Source organism: Cupressus sempervirens, chromosome 4, assembly GCF_028749045.1.
Source record: "Cupressus sempervirens isolate cs-2001-9-10 chromosome 4, ASM2874904v1, whole genome shotgun sequence".
Taxonomy (NCBI): domain Eukaryota; kingdom Viridiplantae; phylum Streptophyta; class Pinopsida; order Cupressales; family Cupressaceae; genus Cupressus; species Cupressus sempervirens.
The window spans coordinates 390,477,605-390,496,696 of NC_143121.1; the positions used below are offsets into that span (position 1 = coordinate 390,477,605).

The following is a 19,092-nucleotide window of genomic DNA, read 5'->3' on the forward strand; positions in this document are numbered from 1 at the left end:
AGCAAGCCCTAGCAGGCTTTTTCTTCCATTTTTTTTTTTGGAGAACAGCACTAGAAGTCACCATATCTCTCATGTATGGTTGAACCAGAGGCTGAAACTCTGGATTTAGGATATTTTTAGGGAATCTGGTCCAATCGTTAATTTGACAAAACCAAACCATTTGTTAGTAGTTCCTTTGTAAAGTGGGCATAATCAAGCCTATTAGACCCACTGAGAAAGTCAAATTTTCCTTCAGAAGCAAATGAATCGATCCAAACCCTTTTGAGAAGTTAAATAACTTCCAACCAAAAGGGTACTCAGAACCCAAATTTGTTTGTAAAGTACTATGGAAATTCTGAGAGTTAAGCCTTGAAAACCTTTTTGGCAGTGCTTCTAGGCTAAACTGGCCTAATTGGGCAAACAGGTGGAATAAGAGTGATTGAATGAAATAAATGATTTTGACAAGTCATATTATGTTCCAATAGAAGGATTCTAGGCAAGAGAAGGGTGTGTAAGTTGTAGAGCAAATTTTGGAGGGTTGGGTAAAATCCAACATTCCTAAAGCTTGAGAAGCAAGGTATTAACATTATCTCTGCAGCAATTATGAGAGTGAAGATCAGATTTGTTTGAGTCAAGGAGAAGGCACATTGCACATGATTTGGTGAATTAAAAACTTGGGGTTCAGCCTTAAACAAGAAGGCCTACGTGGGAGAAAAAAAGATTAAATGGAAATAATTTTATTGGCCTAAATAAGGCAAATTGGCCCAGATTAGGGCCATGCCTCTTCACTTTTAGAATCGCCTATATAAAGGGAGAGAAGACAATTCATTTATCAACACAAGGCAACAAAATTAAGAGGGCAAGAATATATGTTAGTTCCTTGCCTTCGATTACGGTCCCTATACTTACAAGTTCGTCTCTTATACTAGCCACCCTAAGAAAGTAAGAGTTCATAGATTTTCCCTTCTTTATTTGTATATGATTTAGTTGCCTTTTTAGTGCAAGGGTTCTAGTTGTATTGTTAACCTCATATGCATTTAATAATGCATTCATCATATGAAATGTTGTTTGATGTTTCATAAGCATAAGCATTATTTCATTTTTCACTCCATCAAATATGATCTGCATGGTTTTCCTATTTCCTTTACTCTAGATAGTTTTATTAGGTTCAACATCAGGTTGCTTGGATGCTTTATCAACGAACTATTTCACATCATTGTCTTCAAGAATCATCATAATTCTGAATTTCCAAGCAACGAAGTATTCTTTCCCATCAAACCTGTCCTTGGGTCTGATTGTGCTTGCCAGTGAAGATAGAAGGATGTTGCTAGATATTTAAAGTCTGATCGTTTAATTTGCAAAGCCTAGGTTCGACTACCAGAGCTCTAATACCATTTAAAGTTTCTGCAAATTCTGATGCTTCATCAAACTGGTATAAAACCTTTGAAATGCTGGAGATGGTCTTGATCAATTACAGATGGAATATAAGTCCTTGCTGAGATAATAGTTCTGCAATAATATATATATTTTGCTCCTATTCGTATGAGGAAATGTATTCTAAAGGAGCAAACTTAGATTTTGTTGTGTACTTTATTCACAAACATAACCTACATAAATACGGCACCCAAGGGGCATGTCTCTAGAAGGGACATGTCCCTCTCTAGGTCAGCTAGAATTATTCTCTCCAAATCAGCGCCTATTAAAGAATAGGTTTAGTTAGTGATTAAACTAACTAATTTGTTCAAGATTAAACTTAAACAACATTACTCCAAGGGAGATGCCGATCATGATTGAAGACTAAAAAATTATATTTATAGGCCTTCATTACAAAGGCATTATTTATGCATAATCAGATCTGTACAATCTGTTCCATCAGACCAGTATGATTTCGAAGTTACAGAATTAACACATATGATGTCTACATGTAAAATGTGCATCTACAGTCAAAGGGCAGCTTCACAAAGACTTGGCATGCAATCTAATAAACCTATTTTCACAAACACTTGGCAGGTTACTCCAAACTTTAATTGAAAGAGATGCAAGTAATAACAATGTAACTACTTGCATATATAAAGAATTTAAAAACCGGAATGAGTTGTGGGTCTAAAAACTATTATAACAGCAAATTTTGGAACTGCAAACCGGCAATCAAAGTCCCATAAACATTCTCTAACAAATATGTAATCTGCAGTTGACAAGCTTTAACCATTGGTTGATATAAACCCCACTTGCCAAGAGGAAATTACTATAGCAGCTACCGTTCAAAATACTGTAGCATCATTGTTCACAGGTATTGTAGCAGCTACTAAATAGTTAAATCTGATGTAGAATGGCTGCCAAGAATGAATCTCCAGCTCTTCTGTAGATATACCTTCCAATCCTTCAAATCTTAGATGAAATACTTGATTTATATGCACAAATAGAACTTCTGAATGAATCTCATTTGAATGCCAAATTCACTGGATGTTTCACCAACTCAAATAGCTGCAATAACGTGGAAGAATTCTCAATTCTTCAAGCAAATGTTGAAGCCCTTGGAAACTTCAAGTCTTCACAAGAACACAAGCAAAATTCATCAATCATATAATGAAACTATTTCCATGAAGAGGCTTTATATATTTTTTTGCACTTGGTTCTGTTTCCTTCATGTGCACTTTAAAACATTTAAAATGATATAGATTCTTTTTTTCAACCTCATTGAATGCTTTGATAAATGGCCCTCAAAAGTAATGTTTTTAATAATCATTTAAAACATACTTTATTTTCTCTTTTGACTTTATAAAGTGTATCAATAAACGGTCTTCAAATATTAAAATCATTAATTGCACTTTAAGTCACTTAAATGAACAGTCACGGCTCCATTGAATATAAAGTGCACATAGAACTTCTTATTATGCCTTTGAAGATTAATTATTAATGAAATATTACTTTATTAATAATTAGGGTAGCATAACTCCACAAATACTCACTATTTTTCAATTCTGCCTGAACCAAGGAGTTAACCATTGAATCCTCTATTGGTATGACTACCTTACTAAAAATAGAAATGGCCCTTCTTGATCAACCCCATAATTACTATAAATAGTAAGCACATGAAACTGAGCTCAAACAAAGTCCAATCTAAGTCAAACGAAGACCAAACTGGAACATATAGAATTCTGGAGAAGATAAGAACCTCCATTTAAAAACTCTACCTTAGAAGACTCTCTATCCACAATAATTAGCCTATGAGGGACACAATAATAGGTTAATCCCTCAACTCTGATGCTCATGAAAATTGGGACATTACATTCAGTTTGCATATAGCATAGCCCTTGATGAAGGAAATCTCTATTCATTATCCATATTGCTCATACCTGATATTGATAATATCTTTGTTTAGTCAATCCAATGAGGGTATTTTTGAGATCGACTATAGGCTCCCTCCATCAACATGATCATCACTTGTCATTGTGACTATTATAATGCTCATATCCCAGTACTTTCCTGCCAAATTCTCTTAATTGGCTATATCCAATCATTTGATTTGAACATTGAGAGATTGAAGTCATTATCCGTGATTTCGACTAACTACAAAAATACAACTTTATCAGTGTTTCTTTCTGATCGATAGTTCGTCAAACTCGGATGTCATCTAACCTCAATTGAATATATTTATCTCTTGATCAGTTGCCCTCATATTGATATAAAAGGAATTACTCCTTTCTTGCCCACGATTCATTAATCTCCTTACTTTACTGTCTTTCACATGATGATGGATATGTTCAAGATAGTTGTTATACCTTTAATATCATCCTCCCTCAGTTTGGTCAATCCTTACAATGGTGATACCAATGATGATTGTAATATGTGCTTCCTCTTTGCTGATGTATATGTTGTGAGTGTCTCTGCAAATGTTGCCTAGATGACTTACACAATGGTGATCATAAAATTCATGACAATGTCTCGAAGGTAGTCATCTCTTCATATGGCATTCATTGTCTTGTGTTAGAGAACTGGTTGTGTTATCGATGCATATACTCTTCAAACTTAGTATGATGATTAATATTGATTGGGATCACCCTATTCCTCCTATTATAACTAGGAAACCGTCTTATTTATAAGATTTTGTGATTTCCTCATTTCTTATGCCCTTGCTAACATCTAAATATGGTTACTTTTAGCTAGTCCTAATAACCCCAACTTGCTATTGGTGTCCAAGGATTGCCATTTCTTGTCCACAAAAGTATCTTAATGCTGTAATGGGATTGGTTCAAGAATGGGGACATTACAGATTTTTATTATTATTAATTTTGTTTTATATAGATTTTGACTTGCATTCTTCAGGTTTCCTAATTGTTGACAAGTAGACAATTAAAATTTGATTCTGCTTCATAATAGATTTGTGTAGCCTTAATCTTGCTGCCGTTCAATATTTGTTGTTATGAGTGTTAATATATGTTTTATAATGGCACCCTGAACATTTTTAAGATAGCTGTTTATTCTTACCTACAAAAGAGTTCCATTTAAATTTGATGGAAATTCATTTTTAATTATACAAATATATTTTCGTATTTTCAACTTGTATAAATATTAAACTTTATATTTTTTTCTAATTCAACTTTCTGATTATTCTTCCTCTGTATTCCTGGTTTTTCATCCCTCACCTTCACCCTCTATCTAATGAGTTAAATTGGTCTGCAATCTACTATTTGTTTTCTAAATCTTGAAGATGGACATGGCGTATGATCTGACATGTTGATTTAAAACATATTGTAATATTCCATTCTAAAATTCCTTATTTTTGTATTCAATAAATACCCTAATGCACAATACTTCTTGCATAATTAGTTATAAATATTAATTCAACCTTAAAAGATTACAAACTTTTATTATCACATTCTTTGGATCTAAATCTTATAATATAACTCTTAAAATATAAAAACTTATTCTTTAGTCCCCACTGTAATACTTCCAATTCGCAGCTATCTCTCTTTGTACAAATGTCTTTTGAATGTTTCTAATATCAGCCAAAATAAATGGGTTTCCGTCCACTAACTTGGCAAGTGAAAAAATAAGGGATTTTGTCCCTTGATTTCTGATCTTCAGGGATCGTCCTTGGATTTCTGAATCCTTGATTCATATTTCACAAGGGGAATAAACAATATGTCTTCACCAAATATGATCATCCTCCCTCTTGATTTCACCTTCCTTTAAATACCTTTATTTAATCATGTCTTTCAACCCTTTCATTAACTTAAATAATTTTCACTTTTAATGATATTGCTTGTTTCTCCTTGATCACTCCTACTATCATACATAGCTGGCCGTGATTATTAAATTCCATGTTATGAGGACACTGACCTATTCCCTGTAGTTATCCTTGGTGTTTATGTTTTATTAGCAAACTGTCGATGATTTTTTTGACATGTGATGCATTTCTGGTTGGGGGAATCACAAAACTCTCAACCAGTTATATCCAAAAGCATTCCTGATTTTATCAACATATAAGTTGTTAACATTAAATAATTATTCAATAAAATGAGAAAAATGTATCCCTGCCTAACATGACCCGTAACACAGATTAATCCAAAAAAAATGTCATCTAAGTTAATGCCACTATAACTTTTCAACTCTATCATAAGTTAGCTATATGAATCAAATTGAACTCCAATAAATACTATACCGAAGTCCAAAGCTGATCATCCTGTGAAGTTTAGCAGAATCTTCAATATTCTATATGAATCAAAAAATTAAGTATACTCTAAAAAAATTAAATATGACAAACAATGAGATTTCAACCGGCTCAGTACATAGAAGAGGAAACTACTACATTGTCAATAAGCAAAGAGAAGACTACAATCAGTCATGTAATCATCAAACCTTTATCATAATGGCACTACTTGTCATTCTATTGAAAAATGCTAAAATGTGATGTTTCGTGTATTATAAAGACTGAACCTTAATTGATTTTCAAGCCATCAAATCAAAAACTTTATATGCTGGACAAACTACAAAGTAGCCTATACCTAGTTTTAATTTACAATGTTCTAACTCCTGACATGGCACCATTTCAACATTGATATTAAGCATATGAACAAAAGCATAAATAAATAATAGGTCATCTCACCTCACAAACAAGGGTGAGGATCAAGTAATTTATTGTGACATGCCGGTATAGTGCAAGTGTAAAACAGATCAAAAGGAGGATATGATGAACTAATATAGAAGGCGCCCAAGGATTATACAAATGATTCCCCAGCATGTCCCATTGGTCATAAGCAAAATATCCACAAGAGAAGCATAATGACTTGAATCCACCCAACCATACGCCACTAAACAACTCCTCATGATCAAACATCTTTCTTGCACCCTTATTCATCCACGCACATAATAGCACCAATATCACTGCACATACATTGAAAATGATGTAGAATCAAGACTAAAATGAATTTAAAAAAACATTAGAAACAATGGAAAATGATTTTTAATTTCAAATTTAAGTAATAAGTTAATATCTTAGATTACTATACACACCTTGAAACATTAGTCAAGATTCACCAGTTAGCTATATATTGATGATTGAGCGATTAATTATAAGAAAGGAGATCGACTCTTGCATTCCTTCTAGTCTTAAGTTCTTACACTACTCATGGTGTGTCATCAGTGCTGTGCTATTTAATTAACACTCTCAAGAAGCGTCATAATTGTTTCCCGGATAGTTCATTCTTGTTCAAATTTCTGTCTACCAGTGGATCAAATTCATAACACTGACAGAATCCATCATCCAGTTCATGGTGAAAGAAGACTCTATAAAATACAAGATGGGAGATGTCTCAAAAGGAAAAAATGCCTTAGGAAAAAGACCCACCTTTTAAGAACAGACTTTCAAATATGTCGTTTGCAGCCCAGTTTGCCAAAAGAACTCACTCAAAATAATAAAGAAAAAAGTTTAAGAGCTTTCTTCATGGGTTAAAAGACAAATTTTCCTTATAGCGTCCCAAACTCCTTTGAAGAAAACGAAGCACTGTTTTGTCTCTATTAGAGAATGCTAGCATATGTTGAAAGAAATATAAATATATGTATGTACAAAATTCAAAAGCACTACTCAGTGTTCCAAGGGCATCCACAAGGGTCTAGACAATGTTCCTAAAGCCTCAGATATCTGAGGAGATTGATGACTTAGCAGCAATCTCCTCTTTTCTCAGGACTGAAAAGCTTGCTCTATTATATGTATAAGATAAATTGTTTTTCTGAAGTAACTTTTTAAAGGCAAAAAGTGCAAAAAACTTCTAGAAGTAAAAACCAGGGGCAAGAATGTCACTGCAAGTGTGGCATATTTTATTTACTTTAAAAAATTTCTTCTGTTTTTTAATTTGTTTGACTTATTTTAAAAGCTGACTCCCTGCTGTCCCAAAAAATTTGGAATATTTTTGCCATCCCTAAAACCTTGTCCCTACATACCCCCATTTAGAAGGAAAAGAACCAATGAATTTCCTCATATACATAATTTACAGCTTAGTAAGAAAAATGCATATTACATAGCTCTGAATTAACTTGAAATTACTGCCAATTAGACTCTAATCCTAGGAAAAAAAAAAAATCCCCATGCAGAGTTAATGCAGCACCAACCACATAAACCATCTTCCCAAATGCCCAAGGATTTTTACTAAATTAATGGGGCCTCACAAATTCACAATACATAAGATTTGTTACCTCCCTTAATGAACTTTATGAAGTAATTGTTTTAACTTCTTAAGTGGAAATGTATATGTTTATTATGTATATTGATGTATATTGATGCATTTGAATGAATATTGAAGTATATTGATGAATTTTGGTGTATACATGTAATGTCCCCTTTCTACCGCATTTATTCATTATGTGTTGTTAGCCTATTTTGTCTTGGTCTCGTGGCCTGACCAGGACTTCACAGGGATTAGAGACAGAATTGGCCTAGGCAATTCCACTTTCTAGCCAATCAGAGTTTATTTAGCAAGGTTTCCAGACAATTGCTATTTTTAGTAAGTCATCAATGGGCTCAGTGATGTTGGTATTTTAGAGTTGGACTAGGAACATCTTGCTAAGATCTAGCCAACAAACTACCACACACTTAATTATCCAAGTCTAATTGATCAGTAATTCAATGCGTGAAGATTAAATAATTTAATTCTATTCAATTAAAGTGCATATTATAATGTCATTTTATTATTAAAAGATCACTTTATTCCCTCAAGTGGGAATTGATATTTTAAAGGGAAAATCAAGAGACAGAAAAAGGAAAATGAAGTCATCAGATCGTGCTTTAAAATAATAGTGAGAGCCTCATTCTCAACATGCTTGGTATATGATTTTTATTACATTTCTCTCTTGGAGAGTTCTAAACAGTTTAAGCTTTCAGCAGGTTTGAGTACGGAAACCCTTGAGCTTGGAGGCAGTGGATGGAAACCCATTGTTAGTTGGAGACATTGTGCAAGTGTTTCACATAGTATTTCAGATTCATATTTCTGGTATCCAATTTTGCTATAAGTTTTGTAACTAAGATTGGATTCTATGGTATTTCTTACTGAAGATTTAATTGCAGTATTTCAAAACTTTATTTCAGTTGGAAATTTTGTGTTTTTGCTGGATAAATTGAAATCTACTGCGTGCAAAATTATTTGTTGAATTTCTATGTGAAAATATGAAGTACAAACCCTAGTGAGATATTAGAATACTGTTGAAGATTGTTAAATGTAAATGAATATGGATGAATTATGCTAGCAATAAATATTAACATATTGATATCAAAAGGGTAAGAAAGTTATGGCTATCTCATGTGTCAGTGGATGCAAGAAAATGGTTGCCCTCAAAACAAAGGGAGAGAGGATGAAGAAGTGGAGAACGGTGAAAATCGCCATCCAAGTCGGAACCCATTGATAAGTAATCTTGGTCATTTGATCACCAAGTTGCAGGGATAGATATGGTCGTATGTAGCCAATTGTCAAGGATGGGGATTGGAGGTCCTTCCATTGTTCATCTTTAATTATAGTGATTTAATTTTCATCAATAGAATTTTATCAAGTTAATGAAGAAACGAATTAATCATTTGCATAACTCTTGTTAATCTATCAATTTTAAATGGAACAACCTCATGAACACATGCTAAGTACATAATACCATTTGCATATGTATGCAAATGGATAACAAAATATGTACATGCATATTTGTGAAATATTGTGAACAAATATATGTAAGCACTTACAGATAAGTATAGATATTTGTATACATGGGAATAAGGAATTATGCACTGACCTTAGATAACCATAGGTACAGATATTTATATATAAATATAAAGAAGAGTAATGTTCATATCTTATTAATAATTTTAAGTTACAATTTTATCGCATCTCTCATGAGTTGACTTAGAAAAAATATTCTCTTTAGGCGGCTTGGAGTAACTCCGTGCCACTGAGTTGAGGAGATACTACTTCCAATGTGAGGGAGCATGTAAAGAAATCGCAGAGGTTATTTTGTATGCATAGAAATCGCAGAGGTTATTTTCCTCTCTCGCAACAGCATAATTCTTTAAGCTATCCACTATCACTCCATACAGATTCATTCATCTTAGAGGCTTTTCATTCTGTAAGAACTTAGGAGTTATTTTTAAGATTTTCATATTCAATTGGGTCTTTTATGCTACAAGAAGATACAAGTTATTTTTTGCGATACCTCAATGTAATAGCAGTAGGCTTCTATACGAATTATGATCCTGAAGGATCTGCTATATTGATTAAGTTTATTCAATTTTAGCTAAGTTGCTAGTTCAGATTCTGGTACGGATGCAGGTTAGAGATTCGGGTTCGAAATTCATTAAAGTTTTTGGGGGGTTGTGCTCAGATTTGTTTTAGGTTCATCCGTACAAAAACATATGTTTTTTTAAAATATGTATGTGTGTATATATGTGCAATAACAAATAAGTCCATACATCACTATGCTAATAGTAAAGCAACATAGCAAAATACACCACCATTTCTATGTTTCAATTCAATAGGATATTAATTGCATCATTTAGCCATACATACAACATGATACACTTGCTTGGTTGCATGCACAAAACATATTTCCATGTCCAAGGGAATAGTTTAAGAATGAAAGGAATTGTCAAAAGATAAGTGCACTTATGTGAATTTTTATTTTGTATTGGTTAGTGGATTTCTAACCAGGCTAGATCGAAAGTTAAGATTCAAATTTTAAGCCCTGGATTCAAATATATCATATCTTTTTAAAAGAAGTTCCTCTATAATCATCAATTTGGAAATCACTATTGTCAATTTGGATTTCCTCTATAACCAAGTGTTCATTTTCATTCACAAATGCATAAATGACATTATAGGCCATCTTTTTTGGTCTTTTTAGTGGTCACTTTAGGGTTAAGAGGATCAAATAGACCAAATTAGGCACAAAAAACACTTCAAAACAGTCTAAAAAAATGTTTTGATACAAAATTCAGCCCAGGGTTGGCCGCTGGGCAGCAAATTCTTCAAAATTCACTTCAAGTTCTGCCTGGGTTCCTCTGAACTACGAATTTGCCACAAATTCGTAGTTCTGCAAGAGAATTTGAGGAGAATTTGACAAGAACCAGACTTTGTACAGAATCGAACCAGACTTTGAGGGATGCTGGAGAGAATCTGGTAACTTAGAATTACAGACTTAAGGCTTGGGTCGAACCAATGTAAGGATTGATAACAGAAACCGAATCTTATTCATGTGCACCAAGACCTTCATTGTCTGATATAATAGGCAAGCCAATCATTTTTTTCATTGATTCTAAAGAAAAATTATTTGCGTGAATTGAGAAAATGACCTTTAATCATTATGTATCTACTTTATCATTAGCAATCCATGTCTTTGATTATAAGAATGATGAGGAATAGAATCATTATCATGCGTTTTAGTCTATGAATCTGCATTGTAGAATGTAATGTTAGTCAATGATATTCATTAATAATTGCATAGCCATAAACATCCCATCTACTACCATCCATCCCAATCAATACTTGCATAGAAGTATGCAACCTCTATCATGTGATGAATTACCATTTACTTGTTCTACATAATGAAGGTTATGGTACTCATCCATAGTTGTTGTCATTCAATAAACCTGCATATCTGAACATAATATTTTCATTCATATGCTATAACCTAAGTTACTTTGTTCGCCCCCTTACCCTATGGACCAAGCTAGATTCTAACTGGTCCATTGTCCTGTTCCGGTCTGATTGTGGGTCAGAATAGGGTCCAATCAGATGGCTCCTGGTTCAAAGCAGGCCTGCCACCTTTCGGACCTGAGCAGACCCCAGCAAACTTCGTTAGACCTTGATTAAACCAAGGTGGGCTGGCAGTCAAAGTCTATATACAAGGCATTTTTTTGCAAATTTAATACTTTTTTGACATCCACAACCCTAAAAAGTGGGTTCTAAAGGACCTATATTGGCTTCTAACTTTCGTTTGGCGTGCAAATAGGTGGTTGACCAAGAGTTTGGTTGTGGAAAGAGTTGGAAGATTGATTTGTGGATGTTCATCAAGTATTTGTACCTCATTCATCAAATGAGAAGAAAAGGTAAGATTTTTTCATTTAATTTTGTTTTTGTACAACTATTTTTCATTATTCATCAGATCTACCAATCTTCTTTCATTTTTGAGTTTTTCATTCTCTTGTTTATATATTGAATATGTATAATTGTCATAGGAACTACAATGACTTTGTACAAAATACTAAACAAAGAATAGAACCAAATTTTGAATCTCCTTTGTGCATGCATGTTGATATTATATGAGCACCTTTTGTTGGAAATGCCAGGGTTGTGATGTAGAAAGGAATAGTTCATACTATTGGATCATAAGTGATTTCTGTGGATTCCCTGGAAGGAGTCACAAAATGCCCTAGAAAAAACAAATGTGCCTATACCAAATGAAGCGGTATTATATTATATTGTGGTGTGAAGCAACGAAAGAGAGAGAAGCGCGTAGACAAAATAGAACCATTGGCACTAAAAACAATTAAAGGGAATACAACCCCTCTCTACAAATATTGTAATAGAAGACCAACCCTTTTATACTACTGTAGCCAACACTGAAACTGCAACTCAGCACCCATTACACACAAAAGAAAGGGAAAACTAGAAACTGCATTTCAATATGAGAGTCGGGAAATTGTCGACATTGATGTAGTAAGATGCTTATATGAAAATGGGCTTCCTTTCAATTTTGTTCATTCCCCATACTAAGAAGATGTTGAAAAGTGTCAATGAAGCTCCAAGAGCATCTAAGGGGATCATAAGAAAGTATGAACCACCTTGTTGGATAAAGAGGTCAAGGGGGTTAAGGATGTACCGAATCCCATTAAGGGATTCATGGATTGAGACAAAAGTATCAATTATTTCAGATTGGTGGAAATATGCAATATATCACCGCTTGATCAATGTCATAACAGTGTCCCCTAAACGAGCAATGTTTCTGAAATCTGTGGATTGTGAGGAGCAAGTAAAGGATGGACCATTTATCGTTGATATTCTCATCTCTATCATTGAACAAGTGGGACCTAGAAACATTGTTCAAGTCATAACAGACAATGCAAAGACTTGTAGAGTTGTTGGTTTGTTGGTTAAAGAGCAATATCAACATCTTTTGGACACCTTGTGCGGTACAAAAGATTGGGAACAATATTGGATGGATCAAAGAGATGTATGAAGAGGTTAAGAACATCCAGATGTTCATCATAAACCACCACATAACTCAAGGAATTTTAAGATTATTCTCACACTTAGACTATTGAAGATATGTGAACTTTGACTTGAAGTAGTAATTTAGTTTATAAAAAAAATGGTATTTCACATGTTCTGATTTTTATAATCTGATTGTGTAATGTGTATTCTGTTTTGAAGTATGTCTGTAATAGTTGTATTTTTTTGCTCTAATTTCTGTTACAGGTTGTTGAGACCTGTTTTACATCAAACTTAATTGTCTTTAGACAACTTGTGCACGTGAAAGTGGCAAATGCAATATGGTGATCAGGAATAATTGGTCTACATGGAGGCAAAGCAACAATGGGAGGGCAACAAAAAATAAGCAAAGGACATTAGATGAGTCGTAGTGGGAACGTTTTATCTCTTTAAGTTTACCGAGCCCCTTATGAGCACACTTTGCTACACTGACATGGACAGGCCTTACCTTGGAGATGATGGCATAGACTCAATACTTGAGAAGATGAAGCAAGTTGTAAATAAAAAAGAGCAAGATCCCAAGGAGACTTTCTCCAAACAATTGCAAGCAATTGTGGTAGAATGATGGAACAAGATGACAACTCTACATTTGTTTGCCTATGCATTGACACCAAAATATTATAGCACCCAATATATTGATCTACCAGGAAGGGTGCCACCATATAGAGAATTAGAAGTGTCTAATGGGTGCAAGGCAGCATTTGAAAGACTCTTTCCTAATGATGATATAAAAGACTTGATTACAAATGAGTTTATTGACTCTGTGAATGCAAGAGGTCTAATAATGTTCTTTGTCAAAGGTTTAGAAGAATGTTTGTAGTTGGTGGTACCTCTATGGCCAAAGATTCCAAACAATGGAGCCCCATGTAATCAAAATTATATCACAAATTCTCTTTTAAAAATTTTGCCTACTTTGCCTTCATGAGTTGCTAGTAGTTTAATTAAATAAAATTTATAAATTTATCATAATTGTTTACTTTGTCTTGTCTTCATAGGTTGTTGGTTCATCTGCATCAGAAAGAAATTGGAGCACATATTCTTTCATCCGCTTAGTAAAGCGCAATGAGTTGCAATCAAAAAAGAGCACAGAACTTGGTATATGTGCATTGCAACTTGCATCTCATCCTATTGGCCTTAGCACTCTTTGTGAATCAATAAATGTCAATGAAGAAGATGATGATAATGATGATGATGATGATGAAGTTATTAATTCTTTTGTTGAACTCCAAACTTGAAAATGGGTTACAATAAAAAAGAGCACAAAACTTGGTATATGTGCATTGCAACTTGCATCTCATCCTATTGGCCTTAAAGCACTCTTTGTGAATCAACAAATGTCAATGAAGAAGAAGAAAAAGATGATGATGATGAAGTTATTAATCCTTTTGCTGAACTTCAAACTTGAAACAGCGATACTTGAAGTTGACGTTATGAATTATCATTTGACATTTTAATATTTTGATGTTTAACTTGAAATATATGATCATAATGCTAAGATTACAAGTTTATGCTGGTATTGTTGTTTATATGATATTACAAGAATATTACTTGTATGTCTATGAGCACTTTAACTTCAATTGTATTTGAAGGAAGGGTATAGTTTCCTACTCTTTATCTAAAACCGACCAATATTAGACTTATCCAATGTTCTTTCAGAAGACAAGAGTATGATTTCTTTCTTGAGCCTTTTTGATATTGACCACAACATGCCCATATCTCTCTATATGAATCTCAAAGATGCCATTATTAGTTTCCAAAGCCATTTGGGCAATGTATTGTGATAATGATATTGCTGCAATTTGCTCTACTTGGGCACTGGCAACTTGTTCAATCTAGCATTTCATGTGATTTGTGTTCAATAGTTTGACCTTTGTCCGGATGCTTCTAAAGATGCAAGCTTCCATTTAATGTTCCTTCTTGTTGCATCCTCCCCTCACATCCGTAGATTATGCAGCTAACATATGATTTTGTTCTGACTCTCTGCAAATTTGCTTGCCCAACTATTAGACACAATGTCATTTGTCACGACTCACCCTTGATTACACCTATTTTCTAGCATATTTCTATGACTATTTGACTGTTTGACTAGGCTGTTGGACTTTGACCTTAGTTCATGTTATTTTGAATGGGTTATATGTAAGTAGTTTAATGATATTGCGAAGTGCTGTAATTTACCTCTGATGGATGATGATGTTCGATCCAATGCTATGTTCCATACTATTCATGTTGTCGAACATTTTAAATAACATATTCAATGTATGAAATTTAAATTAAATTATGAGTTATGAGTTAATGTTTGATTATGGATTATTGGACACTAACCTACTGATGTGTCTTCAAGTGTGTTTGAGTGGTTGTAGGAAGAAGGCAAGAGTGTGGTCAAGGTAGAGGAGACTAGCTCCTCGGAAGGGTAGGTGTGGTTTGTCTCATAGCTGCACACACCACATAGTCGTTATTGCATATTAGATTAGTTGCTTTTTATTTCTATCCTTACCTCGCACTTTATCTCTACCTTATCAATTAATATAAACTAAATTGATATGCGTTCACAAGTGGTGAAAATGTTAAATTTTCCGTATTAGAAAGTGATGATTATAGAACACACAGCTTATATTGTCTTCATAATTGAAACATTATTTTAGTACGATGATATTTTAAATGAAAGAAATAAAATACGATAATCATAAATTGGGATCAAATATATCATTAATAGATGTATTTTCATTAAAAAGCCTTTTCTTTATATTTAAATATAACTGAAATAGTAAATCTGAATTAATTAATTTTAAAATTCTATTATCTTACCTCATTGTTTTTTTTAAAACTTAAATTGGAAAGAGTCTGATTTTAAACAATAGACTATAAAGGAAACTTACCGATTAAACAATTTTTGGGAAGAAAAAAAAAGGGCATGTTTGAGTAAAGAATGTTCTATATTTTTTTGAGGAAAGTATAATAAGAAGAGAAGCACATAAAACAAAGGGGCATAAAAAAGTCGGAAAGAAGAATAGAGAAAATCAGAGAATGTAGAGCACCAATTCAACCTTGCTTATTCGGAGAGAAATTGGTTGAAGTAGAGGGAGAATTTGAAGAAAGGGAATTGGGGGAATACTCTCAATCACAGAGTTGAAAGGGAGAGGCATCAAACAAATTCAATTTGCTTAAATCAGGCTCTAAATTGTTTTTTTTTTTTTTCAAGAAAACAATTGTGACTGTAGAGGAAAATCGCTATTTATTTCATTTTTGGAACTTATCTGTATTCTCCAAATGTGTTTTACTTCTTTCTCAAGCTGTCATTTCTTGGGTCTTTTATTAACATAAACTCTATTCTTGAGAACTGGAAATGTTGTTTATTTCCATACTTCTTAAATCTCTATGCAACTGATTCTTTGTAGATGTATTTTTCCTCATGCAGCCACTTATCAATGTGCAAATTTGGGAGTGATTTCTCATTAAAATTGGCTCCCCAAACCCTGCTGAAACTTCGCTTGAGTGCTTGGACGCCTAAGTATCAACACTTTCCAATACCAATTTCCTATGCTCCACGGAGTTTCTGGGAAGGGGGCGTTTTAGGGGACGGGGACATGTTTTCGGTATGAGGACGAGGCTTAGCCAAAGTTTTGGGGGCGGGACCTCAAGGGATGGTGATTAAAAATATAGGGGATGTTTTTATATATAGAGAGAAAATCCAAATTTGCATATCATAACATTGATAAACCATTCACCATAGACATTTTAGAAAATCAATCCATGGAAAATTATCAAATGGCAAATACTAGTTACTTCCATTATAACAATATCAAGCTCCAAGTATCAATCATGAAATCAGAATTAAACAGAGAGAAGTCCAGCTAAAATAGCAAGTAGTAAATATTAATGCAATCTTTCCCCGCTGCTGTTGCTGCTCTATGTTTTATTTTTCTTCCTCTTTGCAATTATGTCAAATCTAAAAAGAGTAGGAGAGTTAGTGTTTTAACTTTTAATGGACCAAATATGGTTTGCATTATTTTAGTATGTCTTTAAGACAACTATGGGCCCGCACAAACAACAAAAATTTAAGAAATTAATAAATTTGGGGGTGTTTGGCATTTACCTAACTAACTAGAAAAAAGGGGACAACAAACAGTTTTGGGGACGGCCAGAAGTTTCAGGGACAGCAAAGCCATCTCCAGTATTGTTGGTTGTCCCCAAGTTTCTTGCAAAAAAAAATTGTTGTTTCAGGGACGTTTCCAAATTTGGCAAACAGGGGACAGCTCTAGGGACAGCAAAAATCCGACCCCACATCTCTGTTTCGTCCCCTAGACAAGTACAACCCCAAAATCATAGGGGGCGCATCTATTACTAAGTAATTGGAAAATATTTGCTTGTTATTAACATAGACTGAGAGGTCTATACATACAAAATGATAAAGTGATGTTTCCTTAGGAAACGATCATAAAGAAGAGAAATGTTTTACTCTAGCTAAAAAAATTTGAAGAAAGCTAACACATAACTACAGCTTGTATACACCCTAAAATGGTCGCCTAGACTATGAGCCCTCATTATTCAATTTATCAATTTCCTGAATCAATGGTTTGCAATATTTTATTAAATCAATTCAAATCATTTTCCTTGATCAAATTCGATTATTTATTTTTCTAAGGTTGATCATTTTATCCCAAGTTTTATTTAATTAAAAGAAAATCTCTATTTTAATTAAATAAAATAAGTCCCCATTTAATTAAAAGAAAACCTCTCTTTTAATTAAATTCATCCACCTTTAATTAATTAAGAGAAAACCCCTCTTTTAATTTAATTAAATATTTCCTATTTAATTAAAAGAACTTGCTCCCTTTTAATTAAATAAAATTCCCACTTAAATATCTCTTTGTGATGAAAAAGGAAATTAAATAAATAAAACTTAAACCCACTTGCAAAAGGAAATAAAATTAAATAAATCTTTTTTAAATTTTCTCTACACTTAAATGCACATATCTCTAAGTGGGAGTCCTCTTTTTCCGCTTTCCGCTTTCTTCTCAAACACTCCTCTTTTCTCATTGGTGGAATTTTGTTTCACATGGATCAAACTCTATTATCCTATATTGGTTGTGAGAAGCCTCTCACCTCCATATTTTCCTTTATAAGGGAGAGCCCTCTTCTCATTTTAGACATCCACAACACATCCACAATTATGCTATTGTTATGCTACAGGTTTGGAGAACGATTTTTAAAGGAGGAGTTTGAGTACTAAAGCTTTTTGTGGAGAACTTTTATCTTCTTGTCTTATTCTCTCTTGCATCCATGGCTTCTATCATGAGGTTTCATTCTTGCATTTGCATATTATCTTAGAGTCATATTTATTTTCATAGATTAGTATTGCATTGTTATTACATTTCCTTTCTTGCATTGTTATCATATAGATTAGTTTGCATTTTTATTTACATGCACATTTTGGATCCTTAATCTCTTGTTTCATGGTGTACTTGCATGGGCACAAACTAGGTCAAACTGAAGGCCTCTATTACAAACCCTTGCACTCCATGAATAGAGAGCTATGAGCCGCCATTCAAGACCTCATTCTTGAGCAATCTTGGATATAACGACTCATAGAAGTGTGCCCACATTTTAGGCATACATAGCTAACTAAATATTAAAAACATTCTAATATTTACAAAAGATTACAATAGCTAACCATTAGATACTAAACAGAGATAATAGAAACTATCTATTATCGTAATACCCTCCCTTAATGGTTAATATATCCAAAGTACAAGGTTTTCAAAAAGCATAAAAAGCAAATTTTGTCTGCTCAAGGTGCTCTGCACTATTCGTTGTGGGTTGCTAACCAGATTGCTTGGATAGGGCAGCTACGCACTTCCGACATTCAACCTTCATGTGCCCAAACTTGTGGCAATAGTTGCATTGAATATTTTTCTTCTGGGAGTGTTCTGAATCTGGAGCAGAGGATGTCTGTTGATGGTACTTTGGATAACGCTCCAAAACTTTGCAGATGAGCATAATGCTCCAAAACAAACTGCAAAAAACCATGATTTTTAAGAGAAAATTGAAAGAACCGAATAGGATTTTTGGGGTGAAAAATCAATCAAAACCCAACATGATTTTTGAGGTGAAAAATCAATCAAAACCTAATAATACAAAGCTTCATGCTTTAGGAAAAACGGTAAAACCCAACAAATTATTTTTTAGGAAAAAATTATAAACCCACAAAGGAATCTCACACAACTTTGTCAATTACTGAATCAGAAATTTTTAAGGAAAAATTTATAGAAACCCATTATAAAAAAAATTAGGAAAAAAAAATGAAAACCCATCAGATTTTATTTTATTTTTGAGGAAAAAAATTATGAAAACCCACCCAAATTTTTAAGAA

The 19,092-nt window shown here is 33.4% G+C and overlaps 1 protein-coding gene across 1 annotated transcript in view; it reads right to left on the reverse strand.

The window, feature by feature from the left end:
* LOC149561689 (TRAM, LAG1 and CLN8 (TLC) lipid-sensing domain containing protein) overlaps nt 1-19,092 on the reverse strand; it is a 54,736-nt gene that overhangs the window by 22,898 nt on the left and 12,746 nt on the right. The window contains exon 2 of the mRNA XM_089825237.1: nt 6,089-6,366. Within this exon, the coding sequence (XP_089681363.1) occupies nt 6,089-6,366 (278 nt within the window). The remainder of the gene's footprint in view (nt 1-6,088; nt 6,367-19,092) is intronic.